The sequence below is a fragment of the Podarcis vaucheri genome, assembly GCF_965113315.1.
Source record: "Podarcis vaucheri genome assembly, chromosome: 3".
Classification (NCBI taxonomy): domain Eukaryota; kingdom Metazoa; phylum Chordata; class Lepidosauria; order Squamata; family Lacertidae; genus Podarcis; species Podarcis vaucheri.
The window spans coordinates 107,359,662-107,383,665 of NC_138761.1; the positions used below are offsets into that span (position 1 = coordinate 107,359,662).

At 47.8% G+C, this 24,004-nt stretch overlaps 1 protein-coding gene across 2 annotated transcripts; it reads left to right on the forward strand.

Annotated features, from left to right (window-relative positions):
- Positions 1–1,062: 1,062 nt before the first annotated feature.
- On the forward strand, positions 1,063–23,522 carry OSR1 (odd-skipped related transcription factor 1). 2 transcript variants are annotated; one of them, XM_082217029.1, is made up of 3 exons: positions 1,063–1,349; positions 17,307–17,987; positions 22,398–23,522. In XM_082217029.1, the coding sequence occupies exons 2-3, from the start codon at positions 17,341–17,343 to the stop codon at positions 22,531–22,533; spliced, it is 783 nt and encodes a 260-aa protein (XP_082073155.1). In that variant the 5' UTR covers positions 1,063–1,349; positions 17,307–17,340; the 3' UTR covers positions 22,534–23,522. The 2 variants fall into 2 exon arrangements, with proteins under 2 accessions (XP_082073155.1, XP_082073154.1); XM_082217028.1 differs by lacking the exon at positions 1,063–1,349 and adding an exon at positions 2,063–2,177.
- The last annotated feature ends 482 nt before the right edge of the window (positions 23,523–24,004 follow it).

Here is a 24,004-nt window from a genome sequence, read left to right on the forward strand (position 1 = left end):
GCTAAATCGAGGCGAAAACCGGGAGCGCTGGGAGGAGGTTCACCGTTCCCCACCCCCCACGCCCGGCTGCCGGGCTTCGCCTGGATCGCCTGAAGCCTTGGCGAGCGTGGATTGAAGCCCAAATCACCGTTTTAGGAATATGAGGTGGGTAGTTTGATTCACAGGATCCTCAGTTTCCTGAAGCGGGCTTGAAATCTATTGATTCTACCCAGAGAGGCAGGAATCTGTCATGCCCACGCAGACCAGAAGATGCAGGTCGGCGATCCAGGATCAACTCCTGATCAGAATGACGGTGGGGGTCATTATTATGGGGTGGAATGGGAAGTGAAAATGCCCCCTGGAATGGGATCTGCGGGGAAAAGGAAAGGGGGGGTCCTGAATGCCAGCTAGGATCCGGGGCTACTATGGATGACCCTCTAGGAGATGTGGATCCACCGGATTCCACGGGAGATCTGTAAGTGGGAGGGTTTTTTTTTTTTTTAAAAAAAAAAAGCTTACTCCACAAGCATCATTCGATTTCTGAAGCGGAGACTGGATAGCTACCGCACATATCCAGTTTACTCCAAAGTAGCCCGGTTCATATCGAGAATACATAAAACACGGAATCTCTGGTGTTTTCCCACACACACATCCAACCAACCAACCAAGCAGTAGATCCTGCTAAGCTTGAGCGCAGCCGCGATCCGTTGGAGAAAGCTCCGCCAAAGCTCTGAGCCTAAGATGGGAGATGGGAGCGACCACTTTCTCCATTCCCGGGAGATCACTTAAGAGCTTAGCGCCCTAGCTGTCTCCCAGACTCGGCTGCCCCGGGGCTCCTCTTGACTCTGTGCCAAGGCTCGTTCGAGGTGCGAGCGTGGTGTGGGGGCAGCGAGGGATGCCACTGGAGCGAAGGCGGAGCGCGTTGCTTGCTCGGTATCCGGGAGCCGAGCGGCCGAAGTAAGAGTTTCCCAGTTAGAAACTTTCCCCCCATTCCAGTGCGCATGCCCAGGGGTGGGGAAGGCGAGGGGGGCGGGAGAGAGGGGGTTGAAATAAGGAGGCGGCCGAGGGAAGGGATCCGCTCAGTCGGCGCTCGCCTTGCTCCAAGGCGCTTTTGCCTGCAGACCTTCCAAGTCAGCCAAAAGAAAGAGCGCGGCGCGGAGAGGCTCTCCGCTACCTGGTGCGCTCCTCCGCTCGCTCGCCCGCCTCTCCGCCCCTTCCACCGGATCTGCCGCGGGCCAGCGGGAGAGCAGGCGAGCCGAGGGCCCGGCCCGGCGCGGGCAGCAGCACTTTGCCCAACTTTGACGCTGTGCAGTTTCGCCCACGGAGGATCTTGAACCATCTGCCGGCGGTGGAGCGGAGATCGGGATTAGGTAAATATTTAGATTTGCCTGGCACTTCCAACCCCCCCCCCCCAAAAAAAAAAAAACCCCTCTTCTCTGGCTGGATGTCCCGTGCCCTCATTCTCCGGTCGCTTCACGAGATCCAGGTCCTGTTGTGAAGCTCGCGGAGTTCAGTTAGGCCGTCTGGTTCCGCCCCCCAGATAAACTCTTAGCTACCAAGATGCTGGGATCTTCTTGCAGACGCAGAGCACGGTCTGCCTACTTCGGCGCCAGCTGTTAAGCGGTCCGACTGAGGCAGGGGTCCCAGCAGTTAGCAGCCCACCCTGCAGTTCCTATGCCCCTTCTTCCCCTTGGCAGAATTGGTCCTCTCTAACCCCACAAGGCTGCAATCCTAAACCTGGCGGGAAGTTAGCCTCGTTGCGTTCAGAGACAGGAGTTTGTTCCTGAACTATCCACGCTTCTAGGGCGAACTGGGCAATAAAAGTTCCCACGGGGAGACGGATGTCACCAGGATGCGATCCTAAACATGTGGATTAAGTGCAAGCGAATCCCGCCTAGGCTTGTTATCCGAGTTAGGAGCTCAGACAAGGGCCACGAGGCGATCCGAGCCCTCGTCCTCATCCTAAACGCGCTATATTATCAGGAGTTCCTCCCGTTGGTTCCAGGAGGAACTTATGTCTGCTGAGCCTGGCATACTTTTTGTTTTTTTTAAGACCCCGATCCTTAACGTGTTTCTTCAGAAGGCAGGTCGGGAATTCGTCCTTCCAAATCTGTTTCTAGAATCGCAGTGCCAATGCGCTTAAGGGTCGGGCTGCTGGTTTTACTAAACCCTGGCAGTTCCACGCGCACCAGAGACCGGTATGTTTTTGCTACCAAGCGTAATTGTGCGTGGGTGGGTACGATTTTGTGTGTGTGTTTGCGCGCTCACTCGCTGGCGCCTGCTATTCATAGCCCACTGAGGACTATAGCAAAACAACAACAACAAACCATCGTTTTTGGGCGTGATATGGAATGTACCTACTTGCCTGCGCATAGGTGGAGGGGGAAACGGTTGGGTCCTAAGCAGATAGCAATTTGGAAACGAGTTCAGCCGAAGTCAAGGGGGCATACTTCCAAAAGGAATTTAGGACTGGTGTATATGTGTGAGAGTACACAGAGATTTCTGAGCCGTAGGATAGTACAAAGGGAGAATTTCTATATCCTTCGCTTTGCTTGCTATATAAACCACAGCCACAACTCGTTGGCATTGCTGGAATTTAGGGCTATGTCTCTGCAGCAGGTATGTAGTCTGGGCATATTTAACTGGGAAGTGTTGAGTCTTTCGGAGAATGTGCACAGGGTTGCACCCTTACTTGAAAATTCTCCACGAGATCACCTTAAAGTAGGTTCGCGTGGAGTTGCGATTTCAGAATCGCGCTCTCTCCCCGCCAATTTCAGCGGAGTTTCCTTCCCAGCAAGGCTCCCTTGAAAGGGCTCGCAAGGCTGAACTTTTAAGTGCAATGGCGGATCTCGCAATCGACTGGACTAATGCGTGTGTAAATGTTCGGGGTATAGCGAGGCAAGAAGTTTCGGTTTCACTGGGTTCTCTTCTGACCCATCTCAGATCAGGTCTGTCTCTGTATTAGTATTGCTCTGTGGGCCTGTCTCTTACACCTTACCTGCCTTGAAAACTTCGTAACCTTTCCGTGTTAAAGGCTTTTCATCCCAACCCTCTTGAAGGGAAAGAGACTTCCATTCATTTCGAATGCAGCTCTCTTCCTTTCCAGTTTATTTAACCAGTAGCGAATCGTAAACGGACAGAGACTTCGAGTGTTGCTCTCGTTGCCACGCAAGAGCTGGCTGTCCGTGTTATTCACCCGGGGTCGCCAGGCCTGCAGGAGTTTTTCAGCAGCTCTTCGGGTTTACGCGTTTTTTATATCCGTTTTCACTGCCAGATTTAGGAGAGCCGATCTAATCCGAAATACTATGTGTTGTGAATATCAGCTGGTTAAATAAACAGAAGTACTTCGAGCGAACGGGCTGATTTAAATCGACCCACAGACCGATCTCTCTTTGCGCAACGTTGGCACCGAAAGCGCCCGTCTATGTCTGTCTGCATGTTCAAAGAGGTGCAGGGGTTTTGGTTTTGTTTTGGAGGGGGAAGTAGCTTCCTTTGTGGGAATAATTCAGTCTCTTTTCAGAATTAGTGTGTAAATAATGTGTTTGGGGCTGGGGGAGAGAGGCAGAAGTAGTAGATGTCCGAAAACTGTTATAGATTACTTTCCATCTCGATGACCTGAAATGATTATTTTGAGTCAGCGGGATCCACTTCCAGTGGCGCTCAGCTTCCAAGTAATGTGATCGAGGGAGGGAAAGTTAGCATCTTCAGCCTCAGGCATTATCCAGGAACAATGTATATTTTGGATCGAGGAAAGCGAAGACTGTTGAAATACTTTGGCATTCCTTCTGCTTCCCTGCCCCCAGCCATTATTTCTTTCCTCAATCAGCTATTATTATTATTATTATTATTATTATTATTATTATTATTATTATTATTATTATTATTATTATTATTATCAGTCTCCATTAGCTGTCCTAGAATGCGGTTCCTTATTGCAATTAGCAAAAGCGCCGTCCAGAACAGGATACTTTTTATTTCGTAGGATTTTGGATTACAATTTAGCGGACCATCGGGGTTGCGATGCGCGTTTACTCCAGGGTGAATCCCGTTTAATATCGATGGGGCTTCTCTCTGAGTAAACATGAGCAATCCACAGTGTGTTATATTCCTCCAGTGGAGGTTGCTGCAAAGTCATGTGGTTTAGGTCAGGGGTTGCGGTGGTGATGGGGGGGGGGAGAGAGAATTCCCATGCATGACATCAGCAGCCCGATCCTAACCACGTTTACTCAGAAGTAAATCCAGCTGTGTTTAGGATGGCAGCCTCTAATCCCTGGTCTTCCTTTTCATTCCCCAAACCAGATTCCCCAGTGTGGTAATGCTACTGGCACAGTAATTTAGGACTGACTCGCGCTTTTTTAAATTTGTCTTGTAAGCTATGCACTGCGCGCAAACACTATAATGGGATGTCGAAGAGAGAGACAGAGGTGGCTCAAATAGGTAATGATCCCGCAGAGTAAAAGTGACGGTCATAATTATTATCTATATAGCTCCATCCCCTGAACAGAGTAACCAAGCAAAATAAGCCACCAAACCAAGAACTGTCCCCTCAAAAAATGGTCTCTCGTTTTCTGTCCTGCATCCCCATTCACACAAGCGGGCGAAACAGAGGGAGAGAGGCACTTTTTAGCGTCAGGTGAGAAGACCCCTCTTGCCTCCAAGGACACCGCCGCTTAATTTGTGGATTCAAAAGTCCCTTGGCATCAGTCTGGTTATGCTGCTTCGGTCAGTAATATCTTGAAGGCCTCCTAAACGCGCAGGCTGACATTTTCACCAAGTGACGCTGGCACCTCCAATTTCAAAGGACATCTGTATAGAACTACGTCCCATAAATCTAGATTCGCCTTGATTGCAAAGCCTTAGGCTCGAGCTGTTTATTTAGTTTGGATTTCCAGAATTTGGGGACATCAGATGAAACGCAGTTTGTTGGCTCTTTTGCTTTTCTCTCTCCATTAACCACAAGGATACCTTTTAAGATTTTAGCGCCCCATTATTTCCTCTGTGTAGGAGGGAGGGTGTGTGTGTGTGTGTGTGTGAGAGAGAGAGAGAGAGAGAGAGAGAGAGAGAGAGAGAGAGAGAGAGACCACTGTCTCAGAATTGTTTTGCAGCTCATAACTGCCGCCGCTTGACAGTAGGAGCGATTTCAAACGGCTGTTGTGAACACTTGATCCTGGCGATCTGTAGTATTCAAAGCTTAGGTGTGTGGGGGGGGTGTGCAAGGAGGGGGGAAGGAGAGGGGAAGGGGTTGATTTCTGGTGTGTGAGCAAACAACTGCGAGGGCGTCCGCGGGGCTTGTCAGCACCGATTGCACGATAAAACGTGATTATTACTATTATTTTTACAAAAAAGGAAAGCAAGAAATTAACGAAGCCTGTTTAGCTCGGCTCCGCCAGGCAAAGGCGCAGAGGCCGCTGGAGTCCTTCCAGCGCTCATTAAGGGACGCAATTAACTCGTTCACGCTCAATTAGAGCCGTACATAACTCCGTTTGAGGAGATCCCGTCGCACCCTTTGCAGAAAGCGGAATGCTCCGCGCGGCTGGAGCCAGGAGAGTCGCCCGCCCGCCGGCCACGCCAATTCCCCTTTCCTGTTTTGTTTCCTCAACACAGGTAGAGGCCACGCTCGATTTCCTCCTGCGCTGCTCACAGCAATGGAAGGGGAGGCGGGGGAGAGAACGAACGAACGAGCGGTGTCCCTCCAGCTTCAAGGATTTAAGGGGAGACGGTTTATTTTCTAGTTCTGGCCGGGTTGCTGTTCCAGGCACCCTGGCTTGGGGAAGGAAATCCGTGGGATCTCCTTCACGTGTTCGTCTGAAACGACTTTGGTTTTTTTAAAAAAAAAAATTAGCGCGGTGAGCGTTTTTCGTAGGTGACATAATCGAAAGGCGCACGACGCACCCCCTGCCCCGAGGATCTTACAAACTGAACGCAAGCGGGTAGGAGGAAATGCGAAGGTTTCTCATAACAACCGTGTTAGGTAATAAAACGACCCCAATCCTTTATAAAATGAAAAACAAAAATCTTATTTAATAGAGATTGTCTTGTGTTTTGGATGAATGGCGGGTGCTCCCAAGTGTTTGTGCTTGTTTTTAATAAGGCTGCAATCGTTATTTAAGGCATTGCTATCCTAGACATAGCTACCCAGAGATATAAAGATGAATTGCAAGTGGTTATAGGATCGAAGCTTTGGCTCGGCTTCAAGGGCCTAGAGGATCTGGAGCAGGAGGAGCTTTTTATTTTTTGCTTTTTGTAAAACGGTCAAAACAAAAAACTGAGCATAAATAGATTAACCCCCCACGCGCACACCCAGACGCAGCACCTCCATGGAGTTCTGTCCACTCCCAACGCGTTGAGATCCTATAGCTGAGCAGACCGTGGGTTTTGCTCGCGACGCCTGTGGCATTGCGAATGGAGAGGCGAGCGCGAGTTTTGACTGCTTTTATTTTATCATTCGAACAGCCAGCAACTTAATTTACCTCGGCCATTTCTGCATGTGGAACTAATTGCGGGGGGGGGGGGGCGCGAAAAGAGCCCAACATGTTATTTATGAGTCGAGCATTTCATCTGCAAATATCCTCTCCCCCCCCCGCCCCCCGCCGCTGGGGGAAAAAAATAGATACGCCAGGCACGTGGATAATTCAGGCTTAAACTTTAAAAAACTAACTAACCACAAGATGACCATAAAATTAAGGAGAGAGTTTCACTGCAGTCCTGAGACAAGAATGGCAGCGCGAGGTTTTCGCCCTTGGGGAGAGACTTCCTCGCCCCAGAGAGGAAGCTTAGAAAAATGCGATTTCCACTACTATTTCCAAAACATAGTGCCTTAGGCTTATATGGATTGGCAGTTCCCAAAGGCTGAAGTCTTTTTCGAGGCCTGAACTGATCTCAGTGCGTAAATCAGTTGAGCCGAGTACAGTTGGAGCGGAGGACCCCGCGTGTTGAGATTCCTGCACTGCAGGGGGTTGGACTAGATGACTCCCCAACCCCTTCCAGCTCTACAATTCTTTATGGATAGAGTGAGTTTGGAAAGGCTTTCCATGGATGTCGGCGGAACTTACCGCCACTTGAACTCCCAGCCACTTTGAAACCCTCTTTCTGCTAGGCTTTCCTTCTTTGAGGAGACCTCTTGGTTTCAAGAGACAGTTTGCTTTGAAAGTCAGCGAGCTTAATGCCTCCAACGAGTAACGCTCCATTGCTTATTGCAGTCTATCTTATCTTAACTCATAAAGGATCTTACTGGCGCCTTGAGATCCTAGCGAAGAAGTAACTCCTTTTGAATTCAGCGGGGCTTACTCCCAGGTAAGTGGAGTTAGGATGGGCAGCCTTTAAGATGCAAACCTCGGGCCTGATTTTGAACACCTCTTGATAGGACGGTAAGGCTGCAATGCTATGGCTGAACCCAGCTTCGGAGTCAGCATGCATCATAGGATCGGAGTTGCACGGGAGTAGTGCACTAAGTAAGAACCGTGGCCTGGCAAGGCACAGATAGAGCAGTATGTTGGTGGTGAAGACCGCTTTGGACTCCTCCTCCTCCTCCTTATTATTATTATTATTTATTATATTCTAATTCAATTGCTCCTGAAGCCGGCCCTGAAATGCCATAAAAAATGCCTATGCCTGTCCCTTCTTTTTAAAGAACATTTGCCATCCTTTTTTCTGTTTGCTGAAGCCTAAAATTAAGTCCCAGGCAAGCAACGTTCCAGGCAGGTGTTACGTCTGATCACCTGCAAAGCGTATGGAGACTCCAAGGCAGCCTTCGCCAGCTTGAGTGAGAGTTAGCTCCCACCTGCCTCAGGCAGAACACCTCAGCTAGCTGCGAGGGGTGGAAGTTGTAGCCCAAAGCAACAAGTTACAGCAAAAAGGGTGGCAGGGGTGAAGAAACAAAGCGGCCAGGCCTGCTCGCTCAGCTCCCAGCCCCACAGGAGGAGAGAAGGTATCTATCTCTCGCCTACCGTGTGAGGACTAGGGCACTGAAAGATAGATGGCGTATCGTCTCTCAAATACAGGCAGTTACAGATCAAAGTGACGCCAATGGACAAATGCATCGCAATTACATTTTCATGAAATAAATGGGATCGCTCAGTCGGTAGAGCATGAGACTCCTAATCTTGGGTCGAGGGTTCGAGCCCCACCTTGGGCAAAATAGTCCTGCATTGCAGGGGGGATGGGCTAGATGATCCTCAGGGATCTACTCCGACCCTACGATTCTGTGAAGCAGTTTCCAGTCGTTCGAGTGCGCCTTTGCATCCGTCGGCGCTCTGGAAGGGGAAAGAGGGTTATGTCCTATGGAGTAAAGGGGGCATCTTTCTGCACCAGCGTTCTTCTCATCCCCCCCCCCAAACATCCTCGCAATTTTTATTTTTATTTTAAAGCCGGAAAGTGACTTGATTTACAAAAGAGAGCTTCCCTAAAACAGGCACCCCCTTGTTAAGTTACACCAGGGATGTTCCTCCTTTCCTCAAAAGCTTGAGGCGGACAGAAAGCAACGGCTGAAGGGGGCTTGGGGAAGGGCTTGGGGAAGGGTTTCCACAGGGTTGCAGCGCAGATGTTGCGCAACAGCTTCCACTCGGCCCAAATCCGGGCTAAACTCCGAATGTAGACAAACCTTTCTTGCCTTGGCGCGCAAAGTTCCTTTGGAAGCGCAGGGATTTGGTTGCTATTGCGAGGATCAAGATGCGGGTGGACTTACAGCCCGAATTTACAGGGTAAGATTTACACCCCTCCCTCTCTGTAGATTCCAGTGGGCTTCCTTTCGCATCCCGGTGGTGACATCCGTTTGGAAGCAAGTCCTTTGAGACAAAGCCTGCGTGGATCTGGCTTGGTTTGCAACCTGTTATATACCTATTGGGGTGTGTGTGTTTTAATAACTAAATTTAATTCAAAGGACTTACTTCCAAGTAACCCTGCTTAGGGTCCCAGCTGGAATTGGGTTGTAAGGAGAAACTCAGGCCGCTGGTCAACAAAGGAGCAAACTCCTAGGGGCCGAGGGGTTTTTGGCCTCCCCAATAAAATATTCGAGGGACATCTCCCCCCCCTCCCAAGCTGATGGGCACTGCCATTCAAATGTGCACTGCATCATGCGATCGATTATGCGGGGCGGGGCTTACCTGGGGCCCCCCAATGTTTTATTCGTTGGCACCCCTGGGGGTCAACTGAGTCTTCATTAATTTCAGAGGGTGTGCTCTGAATAAGATTTGGTAGAATTGCAACACTTCGGACGGCAGGCTTCGGTTTCAATTCTATAACCCCTGCGTAGCGGGGGGGCCAGGGGGCAGCTGCCCCCTCAAATCAAGTAAAACAATTGAAATAACTAACTGACCAATCACGTGGATCCTCCCCCCCCACAAAAATCCTGGCTACGCCCATGCCTGGGAGTAAAGCCTCATTGAACTCAAGGGGCCTCCCTACCAGTAGCGTGGGTTGTCAGCACCCGGGGCAAGGCAAGTAATTTGCGCCCCCTAACCCGTGGATTTGCGCCCCCTAACCCTAACCCCCAGATGTTGGCCCGGTGCGGCCGGCCCCCCCTGCACCCCCCACGCTACGCCACTGCTCCCTACTTTTGAGCAGATACGTCTGGGATGGTGCTGTTAGATCCACTTACCGGAGAGCAAACGGGACTATCGATTCTGAGTGAGCATGCATAGGTTGGATTGCGCTGCGGGACTGCGATCCTAAGCACGCTTATCTAGCAAGCTTGTAGGTGGGGGGAGCTCACGTCTAGCACTTCAGTCCGAAGCGTAGAAACTGGTCGGAAGCGATCCCACACAGAAAGCGATAGGGCGGAAGGATTTCACGGAGTAAATCAGCGCTGGGATCAAACTGTAAACGTGTTTAGGATGGAGCCAATGGGTTTGCTGGTCCAGGGAAGTCTGACCATAGACTTTCGCCTGCGTTGAAATCTATGGGGCCCGTCTTCCCCCTTGGAAGGGGACTCTAGTCAGAAAAGAATATGATGTCCTAACCTCAGTTGAGTCGCCTGAGGCGCATGCAAGGCTTTTCGCTGATTTGGGGAACGGGCCTATATGGCAGGTTACCTAGGAAGTAAGTTTCGCTTGAGTCCGGGGGGGCTTGTTCCCATGGGCCTAGCGGGGGGAGGGGCAATTGCCCCCCATAAATAAAAATACTTAACTAACTGAAGTTCTGCCCGCCTAAGATAAATCCTGGCTGCGCCCATTCTTACCCTCCAAGCAAAGCGCCGCAGATGGGATTGCGCGACTGCTTACTCCGCACGCTTCCTTCCGGAATAATAATAATAATAATAATAATAATAATAATAATAATAATAATAATAATAATAATAATTTATTTTTTATACCCCGCCCATCTGGCTGGGCCTCCCCAGCCACTCTGGGCGGCTTCCAAAAAATATTAAAATACTGTAATACATCAAGTTTCGTTGTGTCCAAAAGGGCGTGTTTGAGGTTGCAGTCTCAGTCGTGTGTGTGTGTGTAGCAGGGAAGGTTTTATCTTTGGTTAGCCTACTGCGCATTTATTTGTTTCACAAAACCTACATACCGCTTGATTGAAAACAACCAAGCAACCCCCAAAGTTGTTAGTCCCCGAGTAGCTGCTTCAATTTACCCAGCGAGACGTGCCTCCTGATTTTTTTTTTTAAAGAAAGAAATATTATTTTAAACGGGACTCTGTTTATTGCCACCGAGGGCAGAGGAAAGGTGGTTGAGAACTCCCAGACTCTTCTCATTTAGGGGAAGAAGGGGGGGGGGGAGCCGATAAAGATCTGTTGACATGAAGCAGAATTGAAAGGTGGAGGTGACACCGAAATAAAAGGATCAACCGGCTCTGCGGTGGGGAGGAAAGTAGAGCGCAAGGAGGGGGGGGGGGTGAGTGTCACTGCAGACCTCCAGAGAATCGTTGGCTTTGATGTCCTAAAAGGGTCCCGCCACTCGCTTATCCCCCCCCCCACAAGTTACTCGTCCCCTTCTCTGTCTCTTTCCTCGGTTGTAACAGAGGAAAAGTGTAACTTACAGATCTGGACCCAGGCCAGCAAACTTGTAACAGCCTGAATCCTCTCTCTTTCTCTCTCTCCGCTCCCCTTTGTTTTTAAGCTAAACTGCTTCTAGCGAGCAAAATCATTAGCACAATGGATGCTATTATGAACCACGGTTTTTCTTTTCTCCCCTCTTCCTTTCAGGAGAACCGGTGAAAGGCCGCTTCTTATTCGATTGGTGTGACTTAAAACTTTGAAAGTTATCTCCCTCTCCACTCTTTCTCTCTCTCTTACACACACAAACAAACACACACACACACACACACACGCACACACACTCTTGCCCCAGCGCGACATTCTCTTACAGGGCTAGATTTACGAGTAACAGATCCATCCGGTTAAACCACAGTCCTTGGATTTAAAACGATTTAAAAAATAATAATTCAGTTCTGAAAACTGAAGGGTGCATGCTTAAGCACGTTGATAGTTAATAATAATAATAATAATAATAATAATAATAATAATAATAATAATATGCTGGGAAATCCGTACCTTAAACACACACACATACGGAAGCAAGGCAATTGTTTTTAGTGGAGCCTAATCCTAGGATTGGAGCTTTAATTCTTAGTAAAAGAATCAGGATGAATACACGTGTTTAAATAAAATACAAGGACTTTACCGGGCTGTGAATCGGATTGTAAATATTTAGACATGGCAAGACTTAAAGCACACGGGGATATGCCGTAGTAGAGATTTCTCTCCACCTTCCGAATTAAACTGCATTCCATAAATCGCCCACCACCAAGCCTTCAAAATAAGCCTGTAAACCAATATACTGATGCACGATTTCCAATCGCAGTGAATATCTTTCCATTGGACCCTGCACGGATTCACATGCTCAAGGAACGCGAAGGGGTCCAACATGTTCGTTCCTTGAAGAATATGCCACTTCTGACGCTAAACGCACTTGTTCAGAAGTTGTCCTATTGATTTCACGGGACACGTACTTCCTTGCAAACGGTGTTTATGGGATCTGCTATTATCGTCTCGCCTGAAAAGGAACAGGATCCATCCCCGTGTCAGCTGCCCGGCTCTATTTCAAAAGTGGCCTAAACATAAGGAGTTTGATCAATATCTTTTGGTAATAAGCGGCTGTGCATGCGAATAATTTTTTATTTTAAAAATTTGAGGGGGAGACCTTTTAAAAAAACACAGCACCCTGGTCCTTAAACAGTTAAATTTAACTGAGGGGGGGGGGAGGTTGCAGCGTGTGTGTTTTAATCGACCGGTATACCAAATTTATCCAATTAGAAAAGGCAAATCTTGGCCAAATGTCACACTCGTTTATTCTGGGTCAGTGCGATGGAATTTCTGTAGACTTTCCTTTTCCCTTCTCTCCCCCCCCCCGCCTTTTCTTAAGGCTGATTTATGTAAAGTGGTGTGAAAGGTGGACTCGGGGCACATCTTTAGTGAGAAGATCCGTGAACAGCAGAACCGCCAGACAAACAGCGCGTCGCCCTTTAATCTTCTCGGCTTCGCGTCTGATCCATCCCATCTCAGCTGCTCGTGAACAATTCCTGCGCTTTCGCTCCGCTCCTTTTTTGCAGCAGTTTGGTGCGCGCGCGCTCGTTTTGCTGTCGCTTTGGGTGTGTGTGTGTGGGGGGGGGAGGGAGCAAATTCAAAAAACAAACTTAGCAACAATAAGTTTCGATCGAGAGGCTTCAAAATCCCCCCCCCCCTCCACATTTCTTTTATTTTGTTTGGGAAGAGCTTTCCAAGCACCCGTGGCAGAGCATGGGCGTGACGTCACAGGCAAGGCTACGCGTCGCCGTTACGTCAAATGCAAACTATAAAAGGAACTCGTTGAGCGCTAAGCAGAGGCAATGCTCTCTCTGGTTGCAACTTTGCGCTGCGTCGTGGGTACGCGCAGCGCGATCCTCAGCATGTTTACTCAGAAGTTAAAGGCCGCAGCTTTGCAGCAGCCGTTAATCTGCTGCGGGCTCAGAATAAGTAGCTAGGTCTAAACCCGAACATGTGCAACGATCGTAAATAAAAACCAAGGCCCATGTAAATGCAATTTTGGGGGCTGTTTTATTTCCCCAAGCATGGAAAGTATAGGCACTCCCGCACAATTATCTCCGAAATACGTTTTCGGCTGCAGCCTTAATGCACGTGTTTTAAATCTCACAGAAATCTGCAGGACTTTGGTAGGGGTTGATTTTTTCTAGATCAGGCTCCAGATCTTTAAGCATCTGTACTCCGGCATAAGTGGTTAAAGGACAGCTTGCAGAGGCCGTCAGAGACCTTTGCAAACCTAACCATTCCGCCGCACGGGGGACGCTTCTGAGGCGCTAGTTGACTGATGGAAATCGAAATCAACCTCTCGCTTTGAAAGCGAAGGGCAGCGTTCTGTCCTGCGAGTGCAATTCTGACCCCAGTCCCCGAATCTACCCAAGTCTTTTGCCCCTATGCTAAAACACGCTGCAGGCTTCAATCCGAGGGCCGAGCGCGCCTATTGAATGACAGCCCGCAGGTGTGTGTGTCAATCACCCCCGTGACCATTGGGCCCTGGATTTCAACAACGTGCATAAAAAGTCCGATCGTTTGCAGGTTTTATTTCGTATTTTAGGACAGTCATTCTCCTCCACCCCCCATCTCCTTCCGCTGGAGAAATGAGACTGAAAAGTACAGCCTTGGCTTAAAACTCCTGCTTCCCCCAGAATTGACAGAAACACTCTCTAGCTTTTATAGCTGATCCGAAATCAGGGGTGCCAACTTGAGTAAAAAAAAAATTGGGGGGCGGGACAGGTAACTCATGCCCGAACAATTGATCGCAAGATGTGGTGTACGCACACCATTTGAAAAGCAATGGCCATCAACTTTGGGGGGCGGCCCCCTCACATATTTTATGGGGGGGGGCGAAGGGACCTTAGTTCTGCCCTCCCATAACAAAAGTCTACCCCCCCTCAAGAAAATCCTGGCTACGCCCATGACCTTAGCCCCGGGGTCGTTCTCCTTGCTTTGTGCACGCGGGTCGATCCCCAGGACCGTCCAACAGCCTAGAAAACGCCTCTAAATTTCCTCTCGCTCTGGTCTAAGGCGACAGTTCTTAATTTACTGTTGCTATCAACTGCCATCCCACGGACACTTAACAGGAGGTAAGGAGGCGCCCATCGAAGTAGCGACAAGGAGCGATGACTTCCTCCTGGGCGTGCAATAGGGTTGCGCGGTCCCTTTCCCTGCCTAGACAGCTCTTGTTCACCCCTAAGGAATGGAGTGCATAGGAGCCAACTCCTAGGGGCCGAGGGCGTCTTCGCTCCCCCAGTAAAATATTTGAGGGGTCCGCCCCCCCCAGTTGATGGGCATTGCCAATCAAATGGTGTGTCCCGCGTGATGTGCAATCTTTAATAAAATACTGCGTGGGGGTCCCGATAAACCCCGCCCCATAATCAATCGCATGACGCAACTATTTAAATGGCAATGACCATCAACTTTGGGGAGGGCCGTCCATGGGCGTGGTCGGGGGGGCAGCTGCCCCCTAAATTAAGTAAATAAATAAAAAACTTAACTAACTGACCAACTGCATCGCAGATAAATCGGTTCCGCCCCCCCCAACACAATGCCTGCCTCTAAAATAAATCCTGGCTATGGCCCAGCCCCCTCAAATATTTTATTGGGGGGTCCAGAGCCCCCTCGGCCCATAGCTGTCAACGTTTCCCTTTTTTAAAAGGGAGATTCCCTTATTCCGAGTAGGTTTCCTCGCAAGAAAAGGGAAAAGTTGACAGCTATGCCTCGGCCCCTAGCAGTTGGCTCCTATGTAATTGATTATGCGGGGTGGGGCTTGTCCCCCCCCCTTTATTCAAACTGGCACCCCAATGGGGTGTGCGGGATTTTTGTCTCGTTTTGTAGCAATGGACGAGGCGAGGGAAGGAGGGGGCCCCGACGCAGAGCTTTGAAGTCAGCTATGTTAAATCCTTGTACTCTGCTTTCCGAAGCAAATTGGAGGTCAGAGTTGAAGCGGAGCGGGGAGCAAAGGAGAGGGCAGAGAAGCCGCGAGGAAAGCGGGGAATTTCCTGCCTGAATGAAGGTCCAGGCTTTCCAGGTCTTCTTGCCAGCAGCGACACGGACCTCGCGCTGCCTGGTCTCCAAAACCAAACTGGACTCTTACCTTCTTGGGTGGGGCCAAGGGGCGCTGGCGCGTTTGCAGCGCATCTGTTAGAACTGGGTTGCGTCCAAAGGTCCTAGGGCCAAGGGGAACACAACCTGCGTGTTGCTATGCGCCGTTTAGGGGATGACACAATAAATAAAAAGCAGTTCCATCAACCCCTGGTATGACCAAGAAACTAGGTATTTTTGAGATGTTGCTTCTGTATCTATGGTGTCCCTTGAGAAGCTGAGTGGCTCTTGTGTTTTTGGGGGAAAATATTTTTTATTAAAGATTTTACTGAATTACAAAAGACCATGCACCCCCCCAAATCATAGAGTCTCTTAGTTACATTCAGTATAAGACTCTGCTCTTGTTAAATTTGGCAAGAGGAAGCTAATTTTGGTGGCTAAAGAGTAGCAGAAGTTCTACCATCAAGAAATCAGGGGCACAGCTATCCATACCAACTTCCGAAGGGGCATTTCTTCCTATATGTAAGCTAGAAACTCCTGCCAATTATTACTGTGGCAAAAACATTTGGGGACACCAGTTCTTTGCTTCCCAAATCTCCTGTCTTTCCCTTCTTCGCAATGGGTAGCACAGGGTCTGATGCCCATCATGATACGTTTAGTATGCAAACAGCAGCTTCTTGTGAATTGGAGCCACAGCTGAGGGTGCCAGTGGTTTCTACAAAAGATCTCATCTTGTTCATTGCCCACTATTGAGGACTTCTCCCCCACCTCTCTTAGTTTCTGCCCATCCTTACTTTCTACTTGGGACAGGAAACATTCTTGCATGCATTTTATACTTTAAATAAATCATTTAAAAGACAAATAAGAATACAGTGGTACCTCTGGTTAATAACTTAATTCATTCTGGAGGTCCGTTCTTAACCTGAAACTGTTCTTAATCACTTTAGCTAATGGGGCCTCCCGCTGCTGCTGGCACGCGATTTCTGTTCTCATCCTGTTTTTAACTCGAGGTACTATTTCTGGGTTAGCAGAGTCTGTAACCTGAAGTGTCTGTAACCTGAAGTGTCTGTAACACGAGGTACCACTGTACACAATGCCCGTATAGCACTTACAAGTGTTCAGAGCACTTCACATGCATTCATAGAATTGCAAAGTTGGGATCATGAGAGTCTTCTTGTCATAGGAACCAGTGGCGTAGCGTGGGTTGTCAGCACCCGGGACAAGGCAAGTAATTTGCGCCCCCTAACCCGTGGATTTGCGCCCCCTAACCCTAACCCCAGATGTTGCGCCCGGTGCGGCCGGCCCCCCTGCACCCCCCACGCTACGCCACTGATAGGAACCAACTCCTAGGGGGCCAAAGTCCCTTCTGCCCTCCCAATAAAATATCTGAGGGGGGCTGCCCTCCCAAAGTTGATGGGCATTGCCATTCAAATGTGGCGAGGGTGCCATGTCATAGAATAATAGAACTGTAGAGTTGGAAGGGACCCTGAGGATCATCTGAAATGCAGGAATATGCATCTGCCCCATACGGGGAACGAACCTGCAACCTTGGCTTTGTCAGCGCCTCTCTCTAACCCACTGAGCTATCCAGGCACATGATCAATTATGCAGAAGGGGGCTTACCTGGGGCCCCCAATATTTTATTCAAGTTGGCACCCCTGCATCTTGTCGAACCCCTTGCAATTCAGAAATCTTTTGCCCAACGTGGGGCTCGAACCCACACGACCCTGAGATTTAGAGTCCCATGCTCTACCAACTATGGACTGTCCCACTCGTATCCTTGGAATCCTTACTATTACCCCGTGTTGTTGCAGATGGAGGTGGGTGGCTGAGTCTGAGAGAGAGAGAGAGAGAGAGGCTTGTCTATGACCCCCTCTGGTGATTTCATGGTAGAGGTGAAATTTGAACAGGTGGCTTTCAGATTCAGAGCTTTATTTGTTCCAGTGTGAGAGCCAGTGTGGTGTAGTGGTTAGGAGCGGTGGACTCATAATCTGGTGAACCGGGTTCGCTTCCCCGCTCCCCCACATGCGGCTGCTGGGTGACCTTGGGCTAGTCACACTTCTCTGAAGTCTCTCAGCCCCACTCACCTCACAGAGTGTTTGTTGTGGGGGAGGAAGGGAAAGGAGAATGTTAGCCACTTTGAGACTCCTTCGGGTAGTGATAAAGCGGGGTATCAAATCCAAACTCTTCTTCTTCTGTTCCATCCAGTAATCAGACACGTTTCTCTGTGTGTTTTCCCACTCCCCTCTTTCTCTCTTTCTTACAGGCACTTGCCTTTGCTGCCAGGCCTCTCTGCTATCATGGGTAGCAAGACTTTGCCAGCCCCAGTGCCCATCCACCCCTCCCTCCAGCTCACCAACTATTCCTTCTTGCAAGCCTTCAATGGTCTGCCCGCCGTGCCTTCGGAACATCTGCCCAACCTCTATGGCTTCAGCGCCCTCCACGCCGTTCATCTTCACCAGTGGACCCTGGGCTACCCGGCCATGCATTTGCCTCGTTCGTCCTTCGCCAAAGTGCCCGGCGTGGCCAGCCTGGTGGACGCCAGGTTCCAGCTGCCCGCCTTCCCTCTCTTCCCGCATGTCATCCATCCCAAACACGAAGCTGCCAACATGCCGCTCAAAGCCAAGCCCCGATTTGACTTTGCTAATCTCGCTGTGGCAGCCACTCAGGAGGACCACTCGAAACTGGGACAGATCGATAGCCAAGGCTCCCCTCCAGGCCTGGGCTCCTTGCTCGAGGTGACCAAGCTTTCACCGGAGAAGAAACCCACGCGGGGGAGGTTACCTTCCAAAACCAAGAAGGAATTTGTGTGCAAATTCTGCGGCAGGCACTTCACCAAGTCGTACAACCTTTTGATCCACGAAAGAACCCACACGGACGAAAGGCCGTACACATGTGACATTTGCCACAAGGCCTTCAGAAGACAAGATCACCTGAGGGATCACAGGTAGGCCTGAGCGTTTAATGGATCTGTCTCCTGAAGCCCATCTTAACTGCCAACAATTACAGTGTCTCATCTAGTAGCTATACCCAATTATATGTCGTGCATAACTGTTATCACAGACAAATGTGATGGTGCTACTTCAGTAAAAAATGCCCATTACACATCAGGTAACACTTGGATATGCTTAATGGTGACTCTCCATTGTGATTTTAATGCTGCTGCTGCTAATAGTAGTAGTAGTAGTAGTAGTAGTAGTAATAATAATAATACACTGACCATCTAGCCACTCTGGGCAGCTTCCAACACATACAAAAACAAAATAAAACATCAAACATAAAAACCTTCCCAATACCTTCAGATGCCTTCTAAAAGTTGCGTAGTTCTTTATCTCCTTGATGGGAGGACATTCCACAGCACGGGTGCCACTGCTGAGAAGGCCCTCTGCCTGGTTCCTTGTAGCTTCACTTCTCTCAGAGAGGGAACCACCAGAAGGCCCTTGCAGGTGGACCTCAGTTTCTGGGCTGAACGATGGCGGTGGAGACGCTCCTTCAGGCAGAGCTGGAAAATCCAAAAACGTTTTCTAGCTGAAATTTCAGCTAAGCAACAGATCTGTAAGGTGAAGTATTCCATCCTCTACTGCAAGGTTGGGAACTATTTTTCACCTTGAGGGCCACACTCCATTTGGGGCAACCTATCCAGGGCCACATGCCAGCAGGGAATAGTTAGCCAGAACAAGTGTAGATACACACACCTCTCTCTACCTCCCGTCCAGGCAAGCAAGAGTTCAATGATACATTCCAGCCAGGCAAAAAACACTTGGGAGATGAAATGAAGCAAGTGAGAGGTATGACCTGGGAAAAGGGTTCATGGCCTGGAGGACCACAATCAACATCTGCTCTACTATTACACCCTGTTTCCTACTGTCATGCCCAAGCGAGTAATGATCTGTGTGAAGGATCTCATATTCTCTTTCTTATGCAGAAAATGCATTTATTGAGTTTTTGGGGTTTCGTAATTGCATAACATTATTTCACCAAAGTTCACCTGCGTCAGGGTTGTACCATTGATGTTGGCTGGAAGGCTGTTTTCTGAGCAGATGGCCAGGGGTTGCATCCACAATCCCCATGGAGAATATCATGGTGGTCAACAAACATTCATTCCTTAAACTCCTCTTCCTGGGGCTCCCTGCCCTGCACAGCTAACATTTCACTTCCTGGATCAGATCCCAGGTGAGGGAAACCCTGTCAGGGGCAGGAGGAGAAGAAAGCATCAGGAGAGGATTCACTGCCAAAATTATACTTGATGATTGTTTCCCTTCCCAAGTGTGAGCAGTCCTATGAATCTGGGAGTAAGCCTCATCTAAACTCAATGGAATTTACCTCTGGGCAGATGTGAATCGGATTGGGCTGTTAAATGACAAGCTAGAGCTGATTCACCAGTGCATCATGCAGATAAGCCTACCTCACCAATACATGTGGATCTTTTGCACCTGAATACCTGATTTGAATGATGTGGAGCAGGGTTAGCCAACATTGTGCCCTCCTGATGTCATGGACTCCAGCTCCCATCAGGCCCAGCCAACATTGCCAATGACCAGGAACGATAGGAGATATTGAGGGTGCCACATTGGGTATCCCTGCTGTAGAGTGTGGTAGGGGGACCAATGGAGATGCTAATGGGCTTGATAGGTCCTAGGTCCTGATATCTGATGCCCTTGACTTAAGTCTTATTTGGCAATTTCCTCTAGTGACCATCACATGACTTGCCATGCAATCAGGGTTCTAAACCATGTAAGGAGCCAACATGCATATAGCTCCAGACCTTCTCCAATGCATGGAGGGTCTACAAGCACTGCTCTACTCTTCCCCACATGAGATGGCAATCTTAAGAAGGGACAATGGCCTTCCTACACATAGATGTACAGATAACTGCTTATGCAAGGGAAAACCAACAGAAGTTGATAGCAGTGGCAAAGGTCCTTATGGACATAGGAAGGGCTTTGTGTGTACCGAGTCAGACCAATGGTCTACCTATCACAGTATATTGCCTACTTTGGTTGGCAGAAGCCCTCTCCACTGCCTCAGACGGGGGTCTCTCCAAGCACACCAACTTAAGATCCTTCTAACAGCTGCAGATGTTGAGGGTTGAACCTTAGTCTTCATTATGTGCTCTTCTACTCTCTTACGGCCCCAAACCCTTCTATCTACTAATTATACGAGACAAAATGAGTGTGCATTTACACTTTTCATGAATAACAAGCTCACTTGGATTCCAAGTCTACCCACAGCCCAAATGAAGCCACGTATTTCAGCTGAAATCCTTTTTAGCCCAGTCCTGAGCACATTTTTGTGGAAGCACGTTCCATTGAATTCAATGGGATTTACAGGATTGTGAGTTTAGTCCCATTTAGGATTAAGGAATGAAGGAAGATGCTTAAATACAGATAGACTTAGATAACTCCTTTGTGGATCAGGGCATTTATTTGTTTAGAACTTTCTGTGATGTATATGCAACGTTCTTTCCCTCTATTTTTGCACAGTGAGAATTTTTTAGGGCAACTCATGAATATCATGTGCATGAAACCCACTGAAGACACGAAAAGTTTTAGCAGCCTAATGCCCAGCTAGACTCAGTTCTTGATTACAAGGACTGCAATCTTAGTCTGCAAATAGTCTTATTTATTCAGATATTATATGTAGGTTTGGCATGCTCATCACTCGAATCAAAGCAGGTAGTGGAGAAAAATAAGCAAAAATCTCATTTATAATAAAATCAGTCCCCACCTGGTACTGATTCCAACACTTCCAGTTGTTTATAATAAAAACATGTCTATGCTACCTATTTAATCTGATTTCATACTGCTGTGTCTCTCAGCCAAGGAACTACGGACACGGTAGGGACATCAGAGAAAGTCTCAGCTGCAGAGGTGTCCCTGACAACTTAAAAGGCTCAAGGCAGATGACAGCAAGACTTTGTGTATGCTAATTTCTATGCATAGGTGTACTTTGAGGTTTCTGGGCAAATAGAGTGGGTCTCACCAGAACTGCAGTTTGCCACAGCCCTGGAAGTAAAGTGTAAAATAAGGAACAAGAGATCTGGGACCCCAGGGCAAAAGGATCAGGCTCTGGGGGCTTTTGACCTTCCCTAATAACACCTCTGATCAGCACCCTGACAAATTATGCTAACTACAGTTCTCTAGAAGAAGCTGTGTCAGTTAAACTGGTTTCAAGCCAGTTTAAATGAGCAATGTAAATATCTGCCAAGGTACCAACCTAGATTCATGGCAAACTCCTCAATGGGACAGTCCCTCTGTCCTCTGAAAGGATCATATCCCCCTAAACATCATATTCATTCTACTTTCAGTGTTTCAGGACTTTCCCAACAATTGTTTCCCCGCTCTGTTTTATTGCTGACAATTATTTTGTGCAGGGAAGCATGAGTGAACTTCTGAAGAACTTAAAAAAAGAAAGAAACTGCAACACCCAGTAATAGATCCCATAGGATTGAAGCTCTACTTATTTAATTTATAGACTGCCCTGCCACAGAAGCTCTATAACAATGCATTTAGTTAAGGTGAACTGTAAGTTTACGATGGTTCTCATCTTACACCAGGGGCAGATGCCTGTATGTTTTCTGCTGCGGAGCTAATAGTGGTTTTCAATCCCTTTCTCTCATCACTGCTGCTTTGATCAAATCCGGAGCTCTGTTTTTGGATAAAAAGAAAAGTATTTGGAGATCTGAACACAGATTTCCCATAGTTCATCTCCCTTTATCCAAGGCTAACTGGACAGTCCATGTACAAACCAGGGATTTCAACTCAAGGGGCACAAACCAAAATATAGTTATAGATTGTGTGCTTTTTTAGGGTTTAACCAGACATACATTTCCCTGAAGGTAAGCCCCACTGAACACAACAGGACTTACTTCAGTTAAATATAGGATGTACATCCCAAGTCTATTGAAATCATTGGAAGCTGTGTGCATTTACTGTGTGCTAAATTGCAGCTGAGCATTTCAGTCCAATTATCTCCTGTAGGCAAGGGAGCTCTGGTTGTGTTTGATCCCATTCAGTTCAATGGAGAAGATGCCTCCAAAAACATCTCTCTTTGAACCTGGAGAACAACTATATATTGATGTGAATGAAAAAACTTCCATGTATTGAATTCTCCATGATATACTGAATTCTCCACTATATACAGAAGCACACAGGAGGCTCAGAGTGGAATTTCTAGGTCCTTATGTCCTGCTATTAGATTTTTCTTCAGCGTATCATTGTTCTCCTTTGAGAACTTTCACCAAAACTTTGACCTTCCACCTGTACATTGTAGCAAGCTAAGACAGAAATGTATGTTGGCCATCTGATCAAATCTAAAATCTCTCTCTCTCGCTTTCTCTCTTATTTTCTCTCCCCAGATATATCCACTCCAAAGAAAAGCCCTTTAAGTGCCAAGAATGTGGGAAAGGATTTTGCCAATCCAGGACTCTAGCTGTTCACAAGACACTTCACACACAAGTAAAGGAACTTAAACCTTCGAAAATGAAATGCTAAAGCTTCTAGCCCCCATGAACTTCACCCCTGGCATTCCGAAATTTAGACCAAATTCTTGACAGAGACATTGTGGAGCACTGAACACTATTAATTTTAAATTTGTTAAGAAAAGAAAAACTCAAACCCTCTCTGCACACAAACTCAGCCAGCCTTCCCAAAAACCTGGCTGCTTCCGAATTACACAGAGGAGTGTAAACCTTGCATGACTCTGCTAAACTTTACGTCAAAAGGTGGTGCTCAAGTATTGGAGAGAGGAATTTTCATTGTGTTATGAGGCAAACAACACCCAAAGTAGCTTCCTGAAGTTTTTGCTTTTCTTTAATTTTTAAAATTTTTATCCTTTCTGTATGCTTGTGTGTGACTGTTTAAAAGGCTTAGCATTCATCATACTTCCAGAGAGAAAATCCAGAAGATGGTCAAAGAGAAATCGGCTTCATGTTTTAGGCACTGCTGAGATGAGAAGGAAGATCGCTGATAAACTCTGTGCTTGAAAGGAAGCGAATGACCCTCCCATGTAATGGATCTTGCTGTCCTCTACAGATTTTTAACACCCAATTCTTCCCATCAGTGGGTCTCCTTCCTGCACATTGTGGCAAACATCCTGGGGTCTCTGTTTGTTTGTTTGTTTGTGGTCTAGTGCCTTGGGAGTTGGTTTGTAGCTGGTGGATTTATTTAAACAAAGCCAAACACAAAAACACCGAAAGTGGGCAAAAGTTGACAACAATAAATCAAAGTGACTGCTGTGCCCAGTATGGTCTTAGTAGTACTTTCAAGTTAGCATGTGTCTGGATGGGGAGTGAATGGAATTGATGGGGTGGGGTGGGGGGTATTTGACAAATCTCAGCCTGAGAGTTTTATCCCCAGTTGTCTTTCCCACCCTCCTTAGCAGTGTAAATAATAATAATGAGACATTCCAATATGTTTTTGGTTAAAGTTATTGCTATTTGGCACTTTATGCTGATTCTTGATAATGAACATTTATCACTGGATTTATTTGTGTGTGTGCGTTTTTTTTTTTTTAAGTATTAAAATAAATTGGCATTTTACAGGCAAACGTGGCTGGGTGACCTTTTCACTCCCTCTGTTAAAAATGCTTTTAGCAAAGCCCGTGATTTCTGTCCAGACCTTACACTGCTACTATCTGGTATTGTACTGTAGACACTGAATCTGTTAATGACCTTGGTTTTGAGAAGCACAGCTTTAATTTAAATGTGGTCTTAACTTTAACAGATAAAGGCAGCAGTCCTGTACCCACATCCCAGTAAGCCCCATGGAACTAAGTGGAACTTACTTCAGAGTAGAAATGTAAAGGTCTGTATTGCAAGTTAACAAACGGAGACTGTGATCCTATGCGTACTTGGAGGTGACAGTGAATGCAGGGGACTAAATGCATAGGATCGGGTCCCAACATGCATAGGATTGGGCTGCAAAATCTATACTGCAGGATTAAGATGGCGCATTATAGTATTGC

What these genes read in the sequence shown, in the direction of transcription:
- OSR1 (XM_082217028.1), top strand. Translation starts at nt 2,113, where the DNA reads ATGCGCTTAAGGGTCGGGCTGCTGGTTTTACTAAACCCTGGCAGTTCC. An exon ending in TCCACGCGCACCAGAGACCG is followed by an intron (nt 2,178 to 17,306) that starts GTATGTTTTTGC and finishes TCTTTCTTACAG; the next exon opens with GCACTTGCCTTTGCTGCCAG. An exon ending in GATCACCTGAGGGATCACAG is followed by an intron (nt 17,988 to 22,397) that starts GTAGGCCTGAGC and finishes TTCTCTCCCCAG; the next exon opens with ATATATCCACTCCAAAGAAA.